This window comes from Gobius niger (genome assembly GCF_951799975.1).
Source record: "Gobius niger genome assembly, chromosome: 5".
Classification (NCBI taxonomy): Eukaryota; Metazoa; Chordata; class Actinopteri; order Gobiiformes; family Gobiidae; genus Gobius; species Gobius niger.
In genome coordinates this window covers 26,964,075-26,986,625 of record NC_136856.1, presented here as the reverse complement: position 1 = coordinate 26,986,625, position 22,551 = coordinate 26,964,075, and the positions used below count along the sequence as shown (strand labels likewise).

At 43.3% G+C, this 22,551-nt stretch overlaps 1 protein-coding gene across 1 annotated transcript in view; it reads right to left on the bottom strand.

The window, feature by feature from the left end:
* Nucleotides 1-22,551, bottom strand: part of fstl5 (follistatin-like 5) — a 345,847-nt gene that overhangs the window by 261,810 nt on the left and 61,486 nt on the right. Inside the window, exons 2-3 of the mRNA XM_079557268.1 lie at nucleotides 19,936-20,083; nucleotides 5,818-5,848 (exon numbers count right to left, since the gene is read on the bottom strand). Coding sequence (XP_079413394.1) covers nucleotides 5,818-5,848; nucleotides 19,936-20,073 — 169 coding nt within the window. The 5' untranslated portion in view covers nucleotides 20,074-20,083. The remainder of the gene's footprint in view (nucleotides 1-5,817; nucleotides 5,849-19,935; nucleotides 20,084-22,551) is intronic.

The window sequence follows — 22,551 nt, the reverse complement described above, 5'->3', positions numbered from 1 at the left end:
CACATTTACTCCAACTTTGCCCTTCACTCCCACCACAGCACCACTTAAAAACCCACCCTGCCTCCAGATTGACCTCAGATGTGCCATAATATGAGACATGCATGTACCGGGGCGCGCTTGAATTATTTATCCTTTTTTTTTTTCCTCCTTCCCCGCTCTACAGTAGCGCGGCCCCGCTGACTTGTTACCAGGATGAGAGGGCCTCGAGTTAGCTGAGAAGTGGTCATTGCCCCTCTTGGCTTACAGAAGCGTGTGCATTAAAGTGGATCACCGGAGACAGCTGGGGTCCACCCTTTATGGAAATGCACCCTCTGCAATTACGAATTCGACCTTCGAGAATGGGGAGGCGTTTATACAGGTGCATTTACCAGAGAGTTCCAATACTTTGTGGCAGGCTGGCAGAGAGGGCACAGGCACACTTTTTTTTTAGCATGGCAGTGGCTGACGATAATTCCAAGGGAAAGTTGAAAAGATAGAGAGGCTAATGGGTTAGAAAGATCATTATACATCTATGGTGAATTGTGCATTAGGCTCAGTGGAGCTGAATTTAAAATGACTTCAATATCTTTCAAGGATACAGCAGTGTTGATCGTGGGAATCACTCCACCAATTCATGAGCTCATTTGGTGCCCTTTGGAGCAACAGCAATGTGCAGTGCTGTAGACCCTTTCGCTGCTTACATCACCAGTGACATCAGCTGGAGGCAGGAAGTGATCAAGAGAAAAAAGACGTAAAACTAGCGATTACAAGCAAATAAAATGTGGTCCTGTTGTGGCTTAAGGTGCAAGAACGAGGGGAATGGCATGTGAGACGATAAAATAAGGTTTATTTGATATTTCCGCCAACAATTAGACATTTGTTTAGCGTTACTATAACAACAGCTACAATGGAAATAGATAGGAATCTAGCTTCCTGCCTCCACCTAAGCCCGGACAAACAATTAAAGGGCCTATACGTTTGTTAAGTGTGACGTCACGACTTCCGCTTCCGGGTGGGCAACTGGCATACCGGCAAATATGCAAAAACAAAAACATAAAAAACTCTTAAAAAACAACGGTCAATATTTCTGAAACTCAACAGAGAGTTACTTATATATCAGGCCCATTAGCCAAAAACGCACCTACTGCTGAATTTTTTGTTTTTTACTAAAGTCACTACTTCCAGGGTTAGCGTAGCTGCTGCGCCGTTAGCATTTAATTGATCTTGTAGTGACCCAGTGACTGTATGAGTGGTCAGCATGGCACATTTACTTTCAATCACAGTGGTCTCTACAACGCTTTATTATTGTGTAGGTTTTCTGGTCAGCAGAGAAAAACAACAACAAAAAATTGGTCCTGGAGCGTCCTAGAGACCCCTGAGACAGAACGTAAAGGCGCCATGCTGACCACTCACACGGCCAAATGTTCATGAGGAATTAAGTATTAACTCATCATTCATTAAAGCTAAATTAGGTGCAGTTATCATGAAGCGTGAGTGACGAATCCTGATCTAATCACTGAGTTGAGGTTGCCCGTTACATCGCCCGTTGTACCGACTGAGAGTGACTGTTGTGTATTAGCGCTACAGTCATAGCTCACCAGCAAGAAAAAAGGACAACGAAGGAAAATGAATGCAAAGCACCCCTTTCACCCGACATCGGCTCTTGTTTCGAGAGGACGGGAAAGGCAGTAAAGAGCCTGATGGATTACAAGCATCTGTCCAACCTGAGAGGATCGTGGCCTTTATGAGCCCACGGTGCACTCTGGCGCATGTAGTGCTGCTCAATGGAGGCGACGGTAGAATAGTGTGATCGGCGCTTGATGAGTTCTACATACAGCTAATGGCCATTGCAATCAGATACAGTAATTTTAATGTTCTGGAGATCTCTGGCCAGACTAAAAAGAGCGATTCTATAAAAAAAATTGAGGTGTGTAGGCCATGTCGGATCGGTAGTGTCTTCAATCGCTTGTATCTCCAATGAATGATCTCAACATGTCTTCAAAAGCCAACAACCTGACGGCTCTAAAATCATCTTGCCATGCGACTGGATTTGGGAAAGGTGTCATCAATCCGTGTAATTGCTTCTCCTTCTTCCGACACTGTATTGCTTAGCCGGAGCATTTCAGCACACTTTCCGACGTTCACCATTTTCAGCTTCGACTCCTGCTGAGTATTTCATAATCTTTTTTGAACATTCCCCCCCCTGCGCACAGTGACGAGAATGAATCATGTTGATTTTTATCCGCACTCTCGAAAAGGTGCGAGCGACGGCAAAATCTTGTGAAGAAGCCTAATGTAGCAAAAAGGTGTTTACAGACGCAATCGTTTCTGAATGTGACAGGAATCAGGATCATAACCTCCAGGCAAATATTGGTCTTCTAGTTGATTGTACTTTCCTTGAACCACTATATGAGGGATAGAGATCACTGCAGCACAATACATTTAGAAGGCATATTCCAAGGTGACGATTAGGCTAAAGAACGAAACCACTGAGCCCAGATTTGAACCCCATTGAGAATCTTTGGTATGTGCTGGAGAAGGCTTTGCGCAGTGGTCACTCTCTCCCATCTTAAACACAAGATATAGGAGCAAAATGGTTCAACAACCCATAAATAGGCCTAGTTGTGAAAACACATTTTCGCTCGACTTTATTGGTGTGTGATAATCATGTGTATAATCAGACAGAAAATGGCTAAAAAGAGTGAAAAATTGTGATTCTCACTCAGCTAGGCCACACCCCCTTCTATATTGCCGTTGACAATAGATACAGACGGCACTGCGTCATAGAAGGGGGCGTGGCTTCGCCGAGGGAAAAATAGAATCTTCAGAGAAAGACAATTTTCCACTCTTTGTAGCCATTTTCTGGTGGAATTTGAAATTATTTATCACACATACGTAAAGTCAAGTGTAAATCGGGTCCATATGGATATTTTCTTGTTCAGTAGCAGTGAAAAAACGTCAGTTGTTGCTAGCGCTAGCTAACCGTTAGCATTAGCCCGATACTAACATGTAGCATCAGGTGAACCACTTTGCTCCACCCCATGTCTTTGTATCTTTCTTTAGTAGAAAACTATATTCATAATTCAGCATTTGTTAAAGTAGTTTTTGAATAATTAAAGAAAGTTTAGATTTTTCTCCAAATTGTTTTCCCCCTTTCCCTCCAAACATGACCATATATGGGTGATTCCAGAGATGCCGTCTGTATCTACAGGCCCCCGACACTGTGGGTGCTGAGGGGCTCGAGCACCCAACCAAGCGAATGTGCCCTTGTTAACAAATGATTCAACAGATTTAACCTGCCGGGGCGACAGTGGCGCAGAAAGCAGAGCGGGTGGTCTTGTGATCGGAGGGTCGTCGTGTCCTTGGTCAAGACACTTCACCCACATTGTGTACACTGGTGAATGGGTGAGTGGTTCCTTGATGTAAAGCGCTTTGAGTGCCTAAAGCAGGTAGAAAGGCGCATATAGACTGGGCAGGCACTGGAAAAAACCTAAATGTGCACCTATGACTGGAACAATGCCACAGAGAATGTGCGCTGTAATCAAAGCTAAAGGTGGTCCAATGGAAAATTAGAGCGTGTGGCCCTTTTTTTGTTGTTGTTTCGTTTCACTTTGCTTCAAACATCGGTTAAGCTATCGAAGCTTTTTTTTGGATGAGAATCAAAACGTCTTCAATTCAAACACAACGGATGACGACTTGAAAGTCTTCGACTGCAGCGGATAGCTCTCGTGCCAGCTTAGACAGCCGTAGCCTGTATAATATATCTATATAGCAATGATCATGACAGACCGAGTACAAGCTGTAGATACGTCAAAAGAACTAGGGTTGTTTTGATGAAAAGTAGCCTTGGTGAAACTCACTGCTATTTTCTCACTTCTATGACACATCAACGTTGAGGACAGAACGTTCCCTTGGCATCATATCCCACCAACGAACATTCCAGGTAAGTCAGTGCGACGTCAAAATGTGCTGTGTTTGTGCTTTTGAAATGAGAACCACAAAGAGGACTGTATTTCCACCTTGTACCTGCCTCCTGTCGCTTAGCTGTTACTCTCAGGCTGCTACTTTCAAACCAACTTTCCAAACCAATCACCGCTCGGGCCAATCATACAGTATTCTCAAAATGCACTCTCTCTTCGCTCCGTCTCTGTGATGTTCTAACTACAACTCACCTCTTCCCCATGTCCGTCGCAGCAACAGCAACTCCGTTCTGCGTGGAACTACTTGCAACCAGCAATATGTGTTTGCTCAGTGCTCTCAAAGGAAATACATTAAGCAAGAAAAAAAAACACTCAAGGATAAACCCTTCTGATCTCTTAAACTCAGAACGCCTTTTACGCCGGCGATGTCGCGGTGGAAAAGAAATAAATGCAATAAGGGAGAAGATCAGTTGAATATAAAGGGTTTGATAGCCAATTTCCTCCACTCTCAAACTGAAGTTTCATTTCAATATCACATCGAGGACTGTGAACCTAAAGGTCAGAAAAGGATTCCCTTGAAACTTTTTACTCTTTAAGACATGTCTTAATGGAATTACGCAGACCCTACATTTACATATGCACTTCTCGCACTGACAAAAGTCTTTCAGCCGCATGACCTTTGTAGCGTTTGAAAGATAAGAAATTCCATTTAGATGTTATGGCAACGCTCTGAGGAAGGCTACGAAGTCGGAGCACGTAAGCGTAAACCTCCATAGAAATGCCATTAGCTATTCGAGCCTGTTCCTACAAATGTGTACTTCTGTTTGCCAACGGCCTCCCGAAGCATGTTTGAATTGAGCATGTTATCCCCATACAAATGACTGGTGAAGCCAGGCACTATATTAAAGTATGGAAAGGTGTGACATTTCATGGCATTTATATACAGTAATTCCTGTAGTTTCTCTAAAAATACATATTAAAAGGTGATGTTTAGTGGCTGTTGGATGTGTTTGGGACCCCACAAACAGACAGCAGACACATTTATATGATTTAGCATTTAGCGCAGAGGGCACTTTTATTTGCTAATTCTTATATATAGACACGGTGGCGCAGCGGTTAGTGCTCGTGCCTCACAGCTCGAAGGTCCCGGGTTCGATTCCCACCTGGACGGGGCCTTTCTGTGTGGAGTTTGCATGTTCTCCCCGTGTCTGCGTAGGTTAGTGGTAGGTTATAAAAAACATGTGCCATAGGTGAATCCTCCAGCCAGGTGTTTCTGACCACCAGTCTGGCTCCACATCATGGAGATGGTCCCCGAGTGCCGGCCCATGCTGGCAGCTCACTGCTCCTACAGGTCGCCCCATGCGATACTGAGGATGGGTCAAATGCAGAGAACTAATTTCTCTACAGATTAATACAGTATAACTTAACTTAACTTATCAAAAGTCAAATCTCAAAAGATCTGTACATTCATTTCTGATTTCTAACTAGGCTTTGATATCGTCTAAATATGTTGTTGGGTGGACACACAGCTGGATCGTTCCAGATATTTGATGACTAAATGCTAATGGCTAGTACACTGAGCAGACTAACAACTCACTGCCATGTTTGAATATTGTACGCGTGCTCCCCCATCATTAACTGATGTCATTTTATGTGTTTTATGGGTTCAGCACACATCAACGGCACGCCGCCTCTATTTGACAACAAAACATTATTTTCCGCTACACAACAAGCAATGCCTATGTTGCTTTAGTTTTTCCGTGGTTTGCCATTGATTCGAAGCATTGAATCATTTCAGTCTTAATCTTCCCACCACTGGTCAAATTGATTTCTTGTTGTGGAACCCAGCTGCTCCGTCAATATTGTTTCACTTTGAACAAGAGACGACGGCGAACAACAAAAACAGAGCCTCACTCACCCTTCATCCGTAGACCCGCGGGAACGTCGTCCTGCAAGACACACACAAAAAAGAAAAGGGACGGGTCACACCACAGAAAAACATTCGGAATCAAGATACTTAACTCGAGCTGTCTCCTTTCTCGCGCTAATGGCCGCGTGCCGGAGCAGAACATTTTTAAAGGGCATTTTAACACATTGTCTGACACAATGAAGACTTTCTGGCTCGGAAAAGTAATAATGTGCTATTAGGCAAAGTGGCCATTTCTGCACTAATAACGGTCTCTGCTATCGCTCAATGCACATGTTTTTTGATAAATAGGCAATTTTATAACCACGGAGCAAAGTGTGTTTTTTTTTTGGTCCTGCAAATATTAATGAGTTTTGTGATGCTTTTAAGAAAGTTGGCTGAGAACGTCTCGAAAGTCGTTTTACCTTTGTGGCATACTGAGATCTGGGGCTGTTACATCTAAACAGTCAGCAGACAGTGTTATCTAAATCAAATTTTATATGTTTATCCACTTTTAAACATTGGTCACTAAAACCTTTCTTTATCATGTTTATTTTTTTTAAATTATTTATTTGTGTATTTGCTTGGGACGTACATGGGCCTTCCAGTTTTATTTTCTTATCGACTCGTTTATTTGATGGGGACAGCGCATGCTAATGACCACACATGAGACACATTCATGAAAACACGCTTTGCTTGATTGTTGCTTTTGGCTGATTTGTATCTCTTGGCCCATATTCAGTGTGTCTATTGGGCATCATGTTTTTTCTTCAAAATAAACTTCACGGGGAAGACGAAAGCGGGAATAAAACAAGACAAAAATGAATTCCACTTCAACTAAAGTTATCTTTCTATTTCGAGTCGGAGACGCCGCTTGGGTCTGCATCTGGCAACCTATACATACACAGTAGACACCCTTGACCCGAGAATATAGTTGGTTTTCTTGAAAATGCTGAGTCTCTGACAGGAGCAGATGTATTTTGTTTACTTGAGCTCAGAATCAGCAGTAGTTTCAGCATCAAATGACAGGATGGGTAATCGAGGCGCAGCGCCGGACTCTGGCCCAGCACAGACCATGAACAGAAAGGAGAGGGGCATGAATATTTGATTTCCCAGAGTGGAATCTGCATAGACCATCCCTCTTAGTCTCATACACAATTGTAGAGCTGGCTGGGTGGTCTCTTTATAGACTACTATAGACTACATGCTGAAATAATTTATGCCTATTCATGCTTTTATTTTTGATGGCAAATTATACAGTCAGCTATTGTGGGAATGCAACGGGTGGTTGCGGCCAGTTGTACAATAACATAACATGAATATGCATTATTGGGAGCAGGGATTGAACAGCCATGACTTTATTCTACAACTAAACTTCCACCAAGTGTCACTGAAGCTATTTGGCAACAATGTCAAACACATCTTTATCACTATCTTACACTTTGCTGTTAAGAAAATGCAATATTGATCTAAAGCAGCTAAAACAAAATATCTGGTAATTTCACTTCCTGATTGTCCAAGCGATCTCACCCTTGGGCCCAATCTCAATTCTCTTTTCTACCCCTACCCCTTCCCCTAGCCCTCACCCTTGCCCTTTCCCTACACCCTGAAACCAAGGGCGAAGGGCGAGGGTTGAAAAGACCGCCCTAAGAAATGGGACAGCCCTCCATTTGACTGCAAAAAAAAAAAAAAGCCTACTTGTTTCTACTGAACCAGTTCATCACTTGACTGACACTGTTTTGTAACACCTAAACAACAGGACTCGTCTCATCCTAAATCCAACAGATTTTCATCGGTTTCTGCTTCATTCGGTGCTAGATGCTCCTTCCCTGTCCGTGTGTTGCTGCTTCTACCGCGGGCCGCTGTGGCTGCAGCCAGAGCTGCGAGACATCAGCCGCTCCGCTGGTGTAGCGCACTCAGCGGGGCCGGGCAGAGGTCGACCCGCTCACAGGGCGCACAGGGCGCGGACTGGCACCCGCAGCCTCCGCTCTGAGCCCCGACCTGAGCGGAGGCTGCCGAGGTGCGCTCAGACCGGGGACAGACAGCCTCGGACCCGGGCTCAGAGCACAGCGGCGCGGGTAGACAGACAGCGGGTAGACAGACAGTGGGGACACAGTGGGGACACAGCGGGGAGACAGCGGGCGCAGCGGCGATGAACCCCGTGTGTGATGGCAATAGCGATGTATCGAAAGTTTGGAAAGAAAAAGTCGCCAATGCAGCGCAAATAGCATTTGCAGCAGCAAAGCGAAAACATAGAACTGACACGTTTAACGCAAAGGACTGTTTTAATTGTTACACAAAGCGAATAAAGTCACAAACGAAGTGTTCTGCAACTTTATAAATGTTGTAAGAGTGCTTAGTGATGATGTTCGTGAATTCATTTCGTAGCTTATTTCCGTGTTTTGTCAAACTCCTCCTACCCCTTCGTCTGAAGTGTGCATCAGAAAAACCCTCGCTTGAAGGGCTATGTGACCCTCTCCCTCACCCCTACCCCTCGCCGCAAAATAGAATTGGGACACCCCTTCGTCTCTCGTGAACGCGCAAAACGAAGGGAAAGGGCTAAGCGGAGGGCTAAGGGGGAGAATTGAGATTGGGCCTTGCTCTCCTTCGCTGCGCTGCTGCATCGTGTTGCTGTTGTGAAGCTTTTTTTAATTAAGCTTAGCAAGAAATGGAGAAGTGAAGAAATCATCTCTTGGATGCATAGGACTTCACGGATCTTTATGGGAGCTGTGGCCTCTGGGGAAGATTGAAAGATTACTCAAAGCTGTGCGAATGGCTCCAAGCACAAGTATGTTTTTGATAAGAGAAAGAACAGCACCATGATGCTATGCTATACTTAAAAGCTTAATTACTTCAGTTGGAGTGTTTGTACATATTATTTATTGTAATTATGCTTTAGATCTGATGCTAACAAAGACATGGCTGAACAAAATGACAAAATTAAATAAATGGTCCCACTTAGTTTACAACTTTATCCTTTATTGGGCCTGTGCGTATGTGCCAGTGCGCCACATAAGGAGAGCTGCAGCATTTACTGTGCAGCTGAAAGGTTAAGACATTAGTCTTATCTCACTTATGCTTTATGACAGCTGAGTAAATGGTGTCAACACTGCTTCCATTACATTTGCCGCGTACAGCATTGTTGACTGTTGACAGGGTAAGCACAATTCCCAGCGTGCACCGGCGTCCTTCTGACATTCTCCTCACCGCTGCCCCATCGGAGGAGGTGACATTTGGAATTGCAGTATGATATGAAATGGCCTCATTTGCATAAAGCAGCCCGTGCTCCTCTCTCCCCATTTGTCTGGAGGTGAGTGATTTCCCCCCGGGCTCGCTGTTGTTGTCCTGTGCCACCTAAACTGCCACTCCGGAGGCCAGGCACACGAACGGACCGCCGACAAATGCACACGCATCTATTCTCTGCCTGCATTGGTTCAGCAAACACATATGAATAAAAGGAGATCTCTAGGAAATCTGTTTTATTTCCTTTTATGAATAGTTTAGTTTCTCTTGTGACGTATTTCCCTACATCACAAGAGAAGTCACTGGCTTTCAGTGGCCCCTTGAATATTCATCAATTAAAATGAAACTCTGAGTGATCTGAATGTGCACTGCCAGGAGCATGTCACCAGTCTCCATGATCCTGGCTCCTGTTGTCAGAAATGTTCCAAAAATCCACCAAACTACACCCCAGCTCCAAAAGTCACCGATATCACCGAATGCAGTCAGGCGTGCCATTGTTTATGTTGGGTGCCGCATGCAGACCCGCTACACTGATGGGGTGAGGCGACTCGGGCTGATACATCGATGCACAACAACAACATTTCACACGCAATGTATACAATAACAGAAAAACGAGATCCGCATCGACAATGTAAGGTCTATCAAAGGCATGCTCCGCTAGCTAGCTGCTGCAGCCTGTCTTGTTATTGTGGCGGCAGATTGGCTCCATACAGTGTGTGCGCTTCCCCGGCCCCAGAGGAGACTTTACAGAGGCTGGTTACCTCCGCCGCGGGCTGCCTGCCATTTGAGCGCAGGCAGCTCGTCAGGATGAGTGACACGAGCCGGGGCCGGCACTGACCGCTGATGGGAAGAATGCCGACAGGAGTATTGTGTCAAAACAGTTTTTCCAAAATGCAACAGTATAAATATGATGCAGCGTTATAAATAATACAGCTCGTCGTTAGCATTTGGTATTTTACGCGTAATAATACATAGAAAAACAGGTGAAGAAAATATTTGGTGCTAATTTACACAAAACGAGACGGCTGCAAGTAGAGGGTGCATATATTGGGAGTACATGAAGGGGCTGTACGCACAGAAGTGGCACATGACTTGCACAAATCCGTAAATATTTGAAGATTACGTGGCGGACAGCAAGTTGCGTTGAAGGCTTGGTTAGCTTAGGTTAGGTTACTTTATTTATACCCGTGGGTAAATTCGTCTTGCAATTCTGAGAACTAGTCAAAACATGTAATGGCTTCACTGGAGGCGTAAAACAGAAAGATCGTCTATAGGGTGACCAGATTTCCCACATTACAAACTGGGACAATATTGGGATATACATTGAACAGTAAAACCGTTTGTAAAAGTCTAGCGTCACTTAAATGGACCAATCAGATACACTTTTGAACTTTTTGATTGGTTCTGTCGCCATGGACACTTCAGTCATTAAAGGTGCATTATGTAACTTTTTAGGCAGGAAAAAACTGTTGATATCAGTGCGTATTTGACCTCTCAGTGGCCCAGCGGTTGTATGAACGGTTCACACGGCCCCTTAACGTTCTTCTGATGGAACTCACTCCATGGTTACAATTACATGGCATCCAGAAAATCTACCAGGAGCCAGAAAAATAAAAGATTCTGGAGCATCCTGGAGGCCACCATGATGGAAGATAAAGGCACCCATATTGCTGCTGGGTCACAAAAATGTCAAATAAGCACTAATGTCAACCTTTTTTTCCAAACGAAAAGTTACATAATGCACCTTTAAGTTTCAGATTAAAAAACAACAACTCTGCTTTGGGTGTGGCACTGGTGAAAAGAATGGGGCTAATGGGACAGGGCTTGTGCAAAACTGGGACAAATAAATGGTTTTGGATAAATTCCCGGGGACGTGGGACTCAGGGCTCAAATCTGGGACTGTCTCGGGAATACTGGGACGTCTGGTCACCCTGATTGTGTGAGACTCTTGTGTTTCCTTTTGTTTATGGAGACGCGGCTGAACAACAATGATGAAGAGAAAACCATCACAGATCTGTGCCAGATTTTGACTAAAAAGACCGTATGCTCCGCTTCTCATGTGCTAGGATTGACAATAAAAACTAAATGAACTGAAATTCCAGTTTTAAAGAAAACACAAAACATGTCCAAAAGCTCAAAACATCCGTAGAAGCAAACCGAGTACACGTTGTTTACGAAAAATAACTACATTTCCCAATCCTTTTCTGTAATTTCCATCCTGCCCTCTACCTCTACCCCCCGTCCCCACTGTCCCAGCTTATCCCCTGGTTAATCTAGATTTGCCATGTGTCCAAAGCCCGGCGCCGGAGAGCTGGGGCTTTGCACACACAGTTGTCCTCCTCCATTTTATTTGTCCTGCCATAAACAGCTTGGCGTCAGAAAGATAAACTCCGCGAAATTGCTTGCGTCCCCTTTGTCAAACGGGTCTGACTGCCTCTCTCCTCAAATTTGGCAAATCGCAACGGCAAAGAAGCACGATAACTCTTCCGAATCTCAGTGCGCTTATTCAAATACTTCTGTGGGCCAACTCGACCCGAAACGTTACCTCCCCTGACCTCGCGCGAATCCTTTCATGGTAGCTTTCCAAAAACACGACCAAAGGAATTATGGGTTGAACATGGGACAGGAGCTTTTATCTTTATGGCTGGGCGAGTTTTCGATTGGAGCCTTTGTGGGAAAGACTTATAAGGTCAAAGCCAATCCCGTTAGCTTTGTCAAAAAGAGAGAGGGACAGCGGTTGCATTAGCGCAGTCCTGGAATCAAAGGGCAGCGTGTTAGCAACGAAGGGTGCTCCTGGTTGACGATACAAGTGTTTTTAGAGGCGAGAGGGGGTTTGAAAACTTGGTATTGTTCGCAAGAAAAGCATTCATGCTCCATATCCCATTGGACTTACTAACGCTGCTTCGGAAGTGTAGCGTCTTCCTGTGCTTTCGCTGTCAGCTCATCACTGCCTGCTTCCTTTGCCTCGTCTCAAACAAGTTATTCATAAAAACGCCCTCTCTCTTCCGTCTGTTTTGCTGTCATTTCAACCCGAGCCTGCGCCACGTCCACCACAGCGACAGAGATATCACTACAAGGGAAAATCTCCACACAATCTGAGAATCTTCTCCAGTATACGCCGTTTCTTAGAATACTTACTATTAAACTTAACTTTTAATTCTAATCATCTGTCACTATCTTGAGTTGTTTTGGCGTTTCTTGAGATTTATAGCTATGATTATTAAGTATAGATGCCGCCAATTGTGGCAAATGCAGGTAAATGCGCACTTCTGGTTCCGTTTGTTTTTTCCCAAAAAAAAGTGGCCCCATTTGAACTGCCTGTCAACAGCTCCCGTCTGCCACTGCAGCACATTGTGGGAGTGAGATGAGAAGTGCTCACACCCTCGGAGATAACAACCCTCACCTTTAGGATCAGGAGCGCAGAAGAAAGGCAGAAATATCCTGCAGCACAAGAACTTGTCTGAAATTATACAATAAATTGGTCCCAACATTAGTTGAACACATTGGATATGCAAAGAAATCTTCTTGAAAAAGAGAAATGCGCAAAAGTGCAAAGTGGCGAACACCTCTCCCACTCATTATTGTGGCATTTAGATCAAATACTTCGAAGATACTTCGAAACGTTAGAGCATGGAGCATGAAACATGAGTCAGTCAGACTCGAGGAGCAGAGGAGCAGTTTAAGGAAGGGTGATGACTTACTCACCACAGCGGATTTAAATTACAGCTTCAGAAACGGATGTCAACAAGACCATGTCAGGAAGGCGTTCAAATATTTGATTCCACTTTGACCCTGATAATATTCTAAAGCTGTAGAACTTTTATGCAAGTGCTTATGACTGATATTGAAGTTTGTTCTACCAAAGAAACATTTTAGTTAAGAGCACATTTTGTCAATGCCATAAACCTTTCAAAGACGGCCTTGAGAACAAATGTGTTTGTAAGAACGTGAAACCGTTGGAGCGATGAGTTCTTACTCCACAGGAAATAAACAGTCTCAAGTAATGACAACACAAATAAGTTAGTAGTCCTGGTGTCCTTGAGCAGGAGACTCCTCGGGCAACATGTCAAACAAATCAAGTTCATGCTCTGAATTTCAATCATTTTTACTATTTTCCCCTAAAAAAAGAAGCTAATTTGATATTTAAAAGAATGTTGCATCTTCTCATTTTGCTAACCTCTGTAATGCCACGCAAAATATGACTTTTTTCCCAGGAGGGGCTGTTAACGTTTGATTGGTTTTGCTAATCGCCTGTGGCAAACATTGAGGAACACCACAGTGGATTCAGCGTGTTGTTTTGAAATTTGCTTTCAAACAGTATCAGTATTCATTCTCCTCCCAGACGTGTTGTTTTTTGTGTTTGTTTCTGGCAGCCTCAATTTCTCATGCCATTCTCCTGCCCACTTCAAAACAATATTGCGTCTCAGGTTCTGTGGAAGTTTAGATTGAAGGACTAGGAAAAAAAGAAAAAGATTGGAAAGAAGATTGACCTCCACCGAGATGGCTATGGTTTTGCTACCGTTTGTTGTACCGTTCTATACCAGATGCCCAGAAAAGTAGAAAATACAGATGAGTTTTGAGCCATTGATCCAGCTGAATACTTGGAATCTACATACTACGCAAGTTTACAAAGCAATGTTTTGTAGTCGTATGGCCTTATGGATTAGCAAATCACAAAGGCTACAATTTTAGTGATATTATGCCGAGAACAGCGAACCAATCCAGAGATACGGCCTGTTCTCTTTCATGTCGACAGGTTTGAAAAAGTTTGGCCCCCCTGCAGATGTGTACGTCATAGCCCCCAATATGGCAAGCATCACAGCTTTCAACACTTTCTCCGGCAGCTAAGAGTCTTTCAATTCTTGTTTGTTTTGTCTTTGGAGATCCATCCACATATCTTCAATGATGTTTAGGTCAGAAGACTGTGAAGGCCGTGGGAAAACCTTCAGAATCTGTTGGAACTTAAATGAATCAATTCTTGGTCCTACCCATAACATTTTCCCTGTGCCACTGGCTGCAGAATGTTTGATGGAGCCCCAGGCGTAACAGTTGGACAGATGTTCACTTCTGTGCCCTTCCTTCTCCAAAAGGACCTTTGCTCACTCCGGCCAAAAAGGCATAACATTTTGACAAGTCTCATGCATTTTGGAGACTATAAACAGTGGGTAAAATAGAACTGTTTGGCCTGAGTAAGCAAAGGTCCATTTGGAGAAGACAGGCCACAGAATTTCATAATTAGTCACTCAATTTTATACTTTACTTCATCCATATAAAAGCGACCCATCCCAATCTTTTTGCAGCAGATTCAGAAACTCACGAGCAGCACTGTGTACCCACCATCACTCTTCGGCAAATAAACTGGTTATGCATTATCTCCTTTTATTGCCCCTTTTGGAGAGACTAAAATAATTACGGCGACGTGCTCCATCCGCCCGCCGCGCAGCTTTGATGACACGCTGCAAAGATGATGCACGGCCTCTTTCACTTGAATGAAATGAGCGTGGCCGGCATCGGTGTCGCTAGCACATCTGCATAAGATTACCATTTGTCTTCTGTGAGAGGATGGAGGTAAACTGCGGCCATCTATCCGACTGTCAAATGATGGAGTGGGCCGCACGTCTGAAAAATGGCTCTCTCTTTTAATTCTTTTTTCAGATGTCAAAGGGCGTTTTTGTTTGAAGAGTTTCGTCTGTTGTGGAGTACACTGCCGAGACCCCGGGGTCACCGTCTTGTCAGCACAGTTGAGTGAGCAGTGCTGCGGAAATGCTGTTTCCAATTGGTCTGTCTGTATATGGTTTCAGAAGAGTTGTGTTTTGTCACTAGACGGGGCCATGCTTTTTTTGCTTTCAACTGTGGCATTGAATAAATTAAAGAGAATATGTTCTATGAGGAGGATCTTGAATTCCAAAGGGTCTAAAGTCTGTTATTTCGATTTGCTCAATTCAGTTTGTCCATTATTGTTTGCCTTGTGCTGTGTACTGTTGCTAACATGGGACACAATGCTAACAGTATGGTCGGCTCACAGACATAGAATAGCGATGGACTGCCGGAGAAGTAGCTTCCACCATAGCGTTTAGTTTGGCTTGGTTTTTGATGCCCCATATTAATATGCCCCCAAATTATAGAATAGGGCAAACATTTCGAAAGGAAAAATATAGGATGATGTTTTGCATGCTTAGACAAACAAGTGTAGGCAAGAATGACACTTATTTGTGCCTAATTGATCATTTTGTGACCCAATGGCTGTATGATATATGAGACATGATAATCCTTTATTGATCTCACAATGTTCAACATGACGCCCTAACTTTCCATCATGCAGGAAACGCTCCAGGACCAATTGTTTTGCAGTTTTTTCTGGTGGGATTGTCTGTCGGTAGTGAAAACTTACCAGAAACTCTCAAAACAAATGATCCTGGAGCATCAAAGAAGCCGCTGTGATGGAAAGTCAAATACACGTTAATAAAACTTTTTTTTTTTTTACTCACGTGAAAAGTTCCACAATGCAAAACGAGGGGCAAAAAGTAGCTGGGGAATAAAAGCTAAGACACAACTGGTCCTGAGGGGACAAAAAAATGGGTTCCTGGTGGGCATGAGCACAAACAAACGATAAAATAGTCATCGAACTATCATCATCAGCAGGAGTTGAGAATCAGCTGACCTTACATACACAGCTGCAGGTGACAACCCAGTAGCCACACCCCTGTCAGTCTGTGTTGCCAAGACTGTTGTTAGAACATGTATCTTGACCTGGATGGAGACATGACCCTCCACACCATAAAAATGACTGGTTTTTACCAAGGAAATAGACTTTTATGAAATACATGACCATTGTTATTTTTGTTATTTGTTCCTCGATACTCCATGATATCTAGTACCAAAAACACACAGTTGGTACCTGGTTACAGGTCTGGAAAGGCATCCACAGCTGTAACCAGGTGATTTTCTGTGCTTTACTCCCTAGACACATAGAAATCACAGAAACAGCATTAGCTATCTGAGACTGCAGCCTACCTTCAAATGCGCACTTCTGTTAGCAAAACAAATGAAAGTCAGGCCAGTCCCTATATTAATGTAAGGCGAAGTACGGTATGTTCGTTTCATGGTATTTGTATAGTTTCTGTGGTTTCTCTATGTTTTTCGGCCAGTGGATGTGTATCCGACCCCACAAAAAGGAGAAACTTGACTGAACATGATTTAGCACTTAGCTTAGTGGCTGCTTTTACACATGCTAATACTTCGCTATGTACATTCATTAATGATTTCGAACTTTGACCTCACCTTTATGTGGTCGATGGTTGACAACACCTCAAAACATCTGGATCTTTCACCTCTTTGATGATTAAATGCAAGCAGCTATAGGAAGCATACATTGAACAGGCTAGCAAACTCGTAGTTGCTAGCTGCCCTAAACGTTAGGATTGAACGCTGCTTTTCCTTTTTATACGTAGTTTGCCTACAGCTCACTGAAAGTGTTCTGTTAAATTTCATCCCTCAGATTTGGAATAGTTTTAGTTTAAGTTGCTGTATAGTTTTATACCTTATTTAGACGGCTTCAGGCACTTCCTTGGGGCCTGTCTGATGCGATTGCTCATACATGACTAATAAATATTGGACGCGTTCCCAGAAAATACCGTAAGGACACCCGATCGTTCACTGTAAGTGGATTTTAAACAGCACTAAGGCTATATCGAACATACACCTCTAAAGCCTTTAAAGGTTGATACAGCCTTTTCAGTGTAACACTATACGCGGAAGGCACTGGATTGTTTGGCTGCGTCTCTTCCCTGTACAGCTTTGAGTGCCGGGCAGAAGTGCTCTATCTGCAGTTTACCCAGATCACATAACCGGATTTGTGGTATTGAAGTTCAAATCTCTTCGCTTCCTTTGCGCACAAGGGCGGCCTAAGGATGGAGAGAGAACGAGGGAGCGTAAAGGAGACGGTAAGGACTACTACGATCCATTCAAAAGCAGTCCGGGAGTTTGGGAGCGGTGTTTAATGGGACATGTGACTTCAAGGGCCATTTTCCCAATATGCGGTGACAACATCTGCTCTTAGAAGAGCATCTACAATCATCAAATGTTCCAGTTGTGTACTAAACAAGATACTGAAGGTTTTCTCATAATCTAATCCCTTGCCTGATTTATTGATTCTTTTGTACTGATAAACTGTATTACAAAACTAAACAATGAATGAGAAAGCCCCTCTTCTATCGACTATTTCAACAAATCCATTATTCAGGTTCTAGATACAGACGGCACCTTTGGAATTGCCCATACAGTAATGTTTGAAGCAGCTAGAGTGGGAAAACAACAAAAAGCTGGGGGAAAAAAAAGGTTCTCCCATTTCTCCACCATTACTTTAACAAATGCTCGATTATGAATACCTTCACTAAATAAAGATACAGAGACATAAAGAAGAGCAAAGTGGTTCAACAGCTCATAAATACTTATAATAATGGATGATGCTAACCAGGAATCTATGTTAGCTGCACGCTACATTATGCTACAACAAGTGCCGTTTTTTGCTTCTACTGTGGCCATGTGGAGGTTTATTCACCCGATTGACAAAGAACAAGCCACACCAGATTGTAGCTTTGGGTTAATTTCCATCCGTCATCCCCCATGCGCACTCTAAAACACACTCTCATTCATCCTGGCTTATTGTACATGTTTACAGTGGCAGGGGAAACCGGAGTACCCGGAGGAAACACAGGGAGAACATGCAGACTCCACACAGAAAGGTCTATGTCGCCGAAAATGTTAAGCATCAAGGCCTTTCTGTTACCTAAAAACAAAACATTCACTAAAAGAAGACTTGCAATACATTTCCGCTCATATTTATGTCAGTGATCCAAAGAAAAAAGTTTCAAATTGATATCGGAAGAGCAGGCTGGCACAATGACATCAAATACCGGCAGAAAGAAGCGAGATCGGCATTCATCTTGCGCATCAGAATCAGAAAGCGGCGCGGTGTCTGAAGTCGTTTCAAAGGTCAGTGCTTTTGACCGGCGGGGCACTCGGAACAGCTTTGCATGGCTCCGCGCTCCTCACTCTGCTCTGATACAGCCCAATGACGTCCCAGCCATCTGTTCCTCCGCCTCCCTCCACTGCTCTGCGGCTCTAACTCACACGGACTCTGCCCCTTTGTTCCGCCATTGCAAACACCAAGCTGAGCAAGTATGCTTTTAGAAGGCTTTATGGCACTATAGAACTATATATTGAGGAAAGAAAGGGCCCTTGTTTGACGCTACGCAGCGGGACGTTGAGAGGTTGTTTGGCAGGTAGTTTTGGGGATCTGGCAATGGCACTATCTGTCAGGCAAAGGTGGTTCTGGTTAAGTTAAGGCCCGGAACCGAGATGATACCAATTGAGCCGCCAATACCATAGCCGATACCCGCAGTTTAGAGCAGTGATTCCCAAAGTGGGGTTCGGGTCCCCCTGGCACTACAAGGGCCAGGGGGACCTCCAGAGCTTGTCTACATTACAAAACAAGTACATAAAGTACAAAAAACATTAATTTTTAATGGAAATGTACATATATTTACTCAAATGTACCACTTTTAATCAGTATGCTACAGCCATTGTTGTTTTTCATGTAGTTTTAGCTGTAAAATCATTATAAACACATAGAGTACATTATTATTATTATTGCAGGGGAGGTTTTCTTATCAATAAGGAGGTCAAGATGTCCCAGACTTTGGGAATGGCTGCTTTAGAGCAATAAACAGGGTGAGAACAGACTTAAAACTGAACAAGTTCGAGTTGCCGCTAGTCACGGAGACGTCCCCTGGTGATATGGCAAATCTCCAGGTAGTCTCGGTGTGAACAAACGGGTTTGATTTCAGCACAGAGACTGCATGGAGACTTGAAAAAGTTGGTTGAGGACGGCTGCCACACTGCTTGAGACCGTGTAGACCTCTCGGAGACCATGTGGAGACTCCGCTGATATCAAACCTGTTCGCTTTCCACCGAAACTACCGAGAGACTCGCCTTATTGCCAGGGGACGCATCAGATACATCTCCATAACTAGCGGCGACTCTAGTCTCCAACTAGTCTCTAGGCCAGTGAGATAGGCCCTTTGCATCGGCACAATTGCAATGTCTCCGCAACTCTCTCCAGTGAGGCCCTTTAGGTTCCCAGTCGTCATTTAAGCATCGCCAACTGGACTGGATTGGCGGTACTTAAATGAAACGAGAATAAGCTTACACTTAAAACCAAATATGATTGTAGTATTATCTGACCGTTTAAATCTTTATGAAAAGGAGCCCGTCTGGCTCCAATCCTTGCTTATACTTCAGTCCACTTCGTCATTAATCTAGCTGTTCTGTTTATTATTATTGTCAGTTCCATTATCCACACACTTGGCTGACTCTAAATCTAGTAGCTTCTTTTTTTTCTAGGCATGAGAATAGATTGAAATTTTCTCATGCAATCCAAAATCCCATTCTGCCAAATCGTCTTCATTTCAGTCTGTTTTTCCGAAAGCACGCTGTTGTTTGAAAACACTACTAAACCAAGTTGTTCCTTGATGCTGCAGCGATTAATAAACCCATTTCAGATTTCACTCTAGGGGCCTGCTTCTTCCTCGCTGCGCCGCTTGCTCGCTCGGTTCCATCTTTTCCCCTTTTAAAAAAAAAAAAATGCCACGCTAACATCTTCATCTAAACTTCAACGCTCCTCGTCTTTGAAACGTCCCCTGGCTCCGGGGGAGGCCGAACCATTCATCAAGTCTTTTGCAAGTGGGCCGAGAAACAACAGTGACGGGCAGAGTCATTTGATGCCAGAAGAAAAGCGTTGTTTGTAATGAGCTTCATGCTTGGCAAAGGCTGGCGGTTCTAGTTATCGCATTAGAGAAGGGAAGGGGAAGGGGAAGGCGTTTGTACCTTGTGTCGGAAACGCACGAGCGGTCGATAGGCTGGTGACCCGTAGCCCTCCTTGTTGGGCGCCCCGCCGCACTCCACCACAGTTAGCGTCAGCAGTGAAACGCACGCCAACCACCGCCGCCATCTGACCGCCTCCATTGGGCTATTCCTGTGAGAAAGAAAACGAGACAAGGACGGTGAGACAAAGAACTTCGTCCGAGCATTTGTTGACTTTTCGTTCCTCCTTAACGTTATTAAATCAAACAATAGAATTTCCATTTTTTTGAAGGGAATGCACAGAACTTCGAGAGAACCTTTTTCTGCAAACTCTTGGCCCTCTAGCATAGAGATTCTGTCACCGAAGATGATTTAAAGATGTGTTGTAATTGTTAGCAAAACACCCCTTTAGGTTACAGTATATATGATGTACAACACTGAAATGTGTAGAAAATGGTGCTTTACTTTGGGCTATAATTGTGAGTTTCAGCCCCTAGTGCAAGTTTGATGAAGGTCAGAGCGACCGAAACGTCACAGTAATAAAAGCCATGCAAAAGAGTGAGACAGTGTGCGGGAGCCTTTTTTTCAAGTTAAGCCCCTAGTGCAGCAACAAATGCAGTCCTCTTTTGTCGACATTTTTAATCACTCATACACCGTCTAATCTCTCACAAATGGTTTGGGGTGAGACAACACACTGAAGTGCTTCTAACCAGGAAAGTCTTGGAGTACCCTGTACCCGCTGTGAGTGGCAAAATCGCAAGAGGCACCAATGAGTTCTGAAAACATATACATATCATTTCTATATTATACAGTTTTTATTGACAGAGAAAACTGAAGCATTTGGAGGAATCCCACGACAGACAATTGGCCTATAATCCAAAGGGAGCCGTCAAATTTTGTTTCACCGCTGTCAGGGCGTCATTTATCAAGAGAAGTGCTGAAATGCGAGCGCGAACTAGCATATACTGTAGCTAGGGCTGAAACGACTAATCGATTAATCGATGACTAATCGATTATTGAAATAGTCGACAACTATTTTAGTAATCGATTAATCGTTTTCTGGTTCACACAGGCTAAAATGAAGCAAAAATGACATAAAAAATGTAGTATTTTTGATGAAAACCTACATTGATTTTATATTAAGCGTCTGTAGTGTTTTGTACATTGTAAATTTTTTTAATAGAACCTTCAAAAAACATTTCCCTTTAGTTTAATCCATCAACACACCCTCAAACAGCACCACTTAAGCTACAATGTGATAAAAAAAAAAAAAAAAATGAAATTTTCCTACACCATTCACAGCCAAGCGATGAATCGATTAATCGTAAAATTGATCGATAGATTAATCGATTACAAAATAATCGTTAGTTGCAGCCCTACATTAGCCTGGATAACACCAGACTAAAATCACTAGTGATATTTAGTCTGGGGACCACCAATTCATTTTCTCGTAGGAGAGGTGTGGTTTACGATCGTCCATAGTCGTTTATTGGGCGATACGAAAAAAAAAAAAAAAGAGTCTATCATGCGTCTGCACGTAGCCATGGCCAATCGTGTCATCGTATGAGATGACGTATGACGTACCCGCTGAAAACTTTTGAGCTAAATTATTTAGAACAAGGTCTAAAGCTTGATCGAAAAAATACCATCGTGTCTGCTGCTGTCATGTTGGATCCGTAAATAAACTTTTTTTTTTTTTATCCGTAAATAAACTACAAGCTTCCGTATATCGAAGAGCATGTCATCGTCTTGCCGTCCCTCCTCGCTCTGTGATTGGTTCCCAAATCCACCGGAAAATTTCGGCCATGGTCCCCAGGCTGTTGTGCAGTTCGAAATAATTCGAGCGCACACAGCAGCATGGCGTTAGCCAGGTTAGCCCTACATATAGCTAAGCATGATATTGAAGTAACTTATATTATATTATTATATTAACTTATAATAATATTGTGATATTTTACCAAACCATTTCAACACAATATACTGCATTCTAACACCTTTCACATGATTTTCGGATAGCAGAAGTCATCAATATACACAATCAGGATCAAAACAAGGGTGAAATTGAACTAAATAAGGAAATGTTTAACTAAAAACACATTTTTAACCTCTTATCCACCCCCTCCCTGAGCCGACTGTAATATCTATTTTACCCAAATCTAAAAGCTGCATCCAAATAGCGACAAGAACAAGAAGAAAATAAGTATCAAAAAGTGACCAGAAAGAGCCACAAAAATGTGACAAAAACGCAATTAAAAAAAAAGAAATAAACAATGACGTAACAATGAAAGTGCTGCAAAAATGTGACAAAAAAGCGATGAAGGTGTAACAAAAGTCAACAAAATAGTGGCAAAAATTAGATGAAAAAGAAAGTGACGACAACATGGCATCACAAGGAAAATAATCAGTTTAGATCACAGCGCCTCAGACAGGCCTGGAAGATGAATTGCGTCGTTTTCACAGACCTGAGTCGACCCATGCGGACGCACACATTTACTAAGCTGGCTTCGTGCTTACAAAGAAAGTTTCTGAAAACATAAGCGTTTTGTCTCCGTGTGGATATGGCCTTAGAGCCCCGAATATGACATGTGAATGAGAGAATGTTGTGTGAGTTACAAATGCCCACAGTTTTGGCACATGATG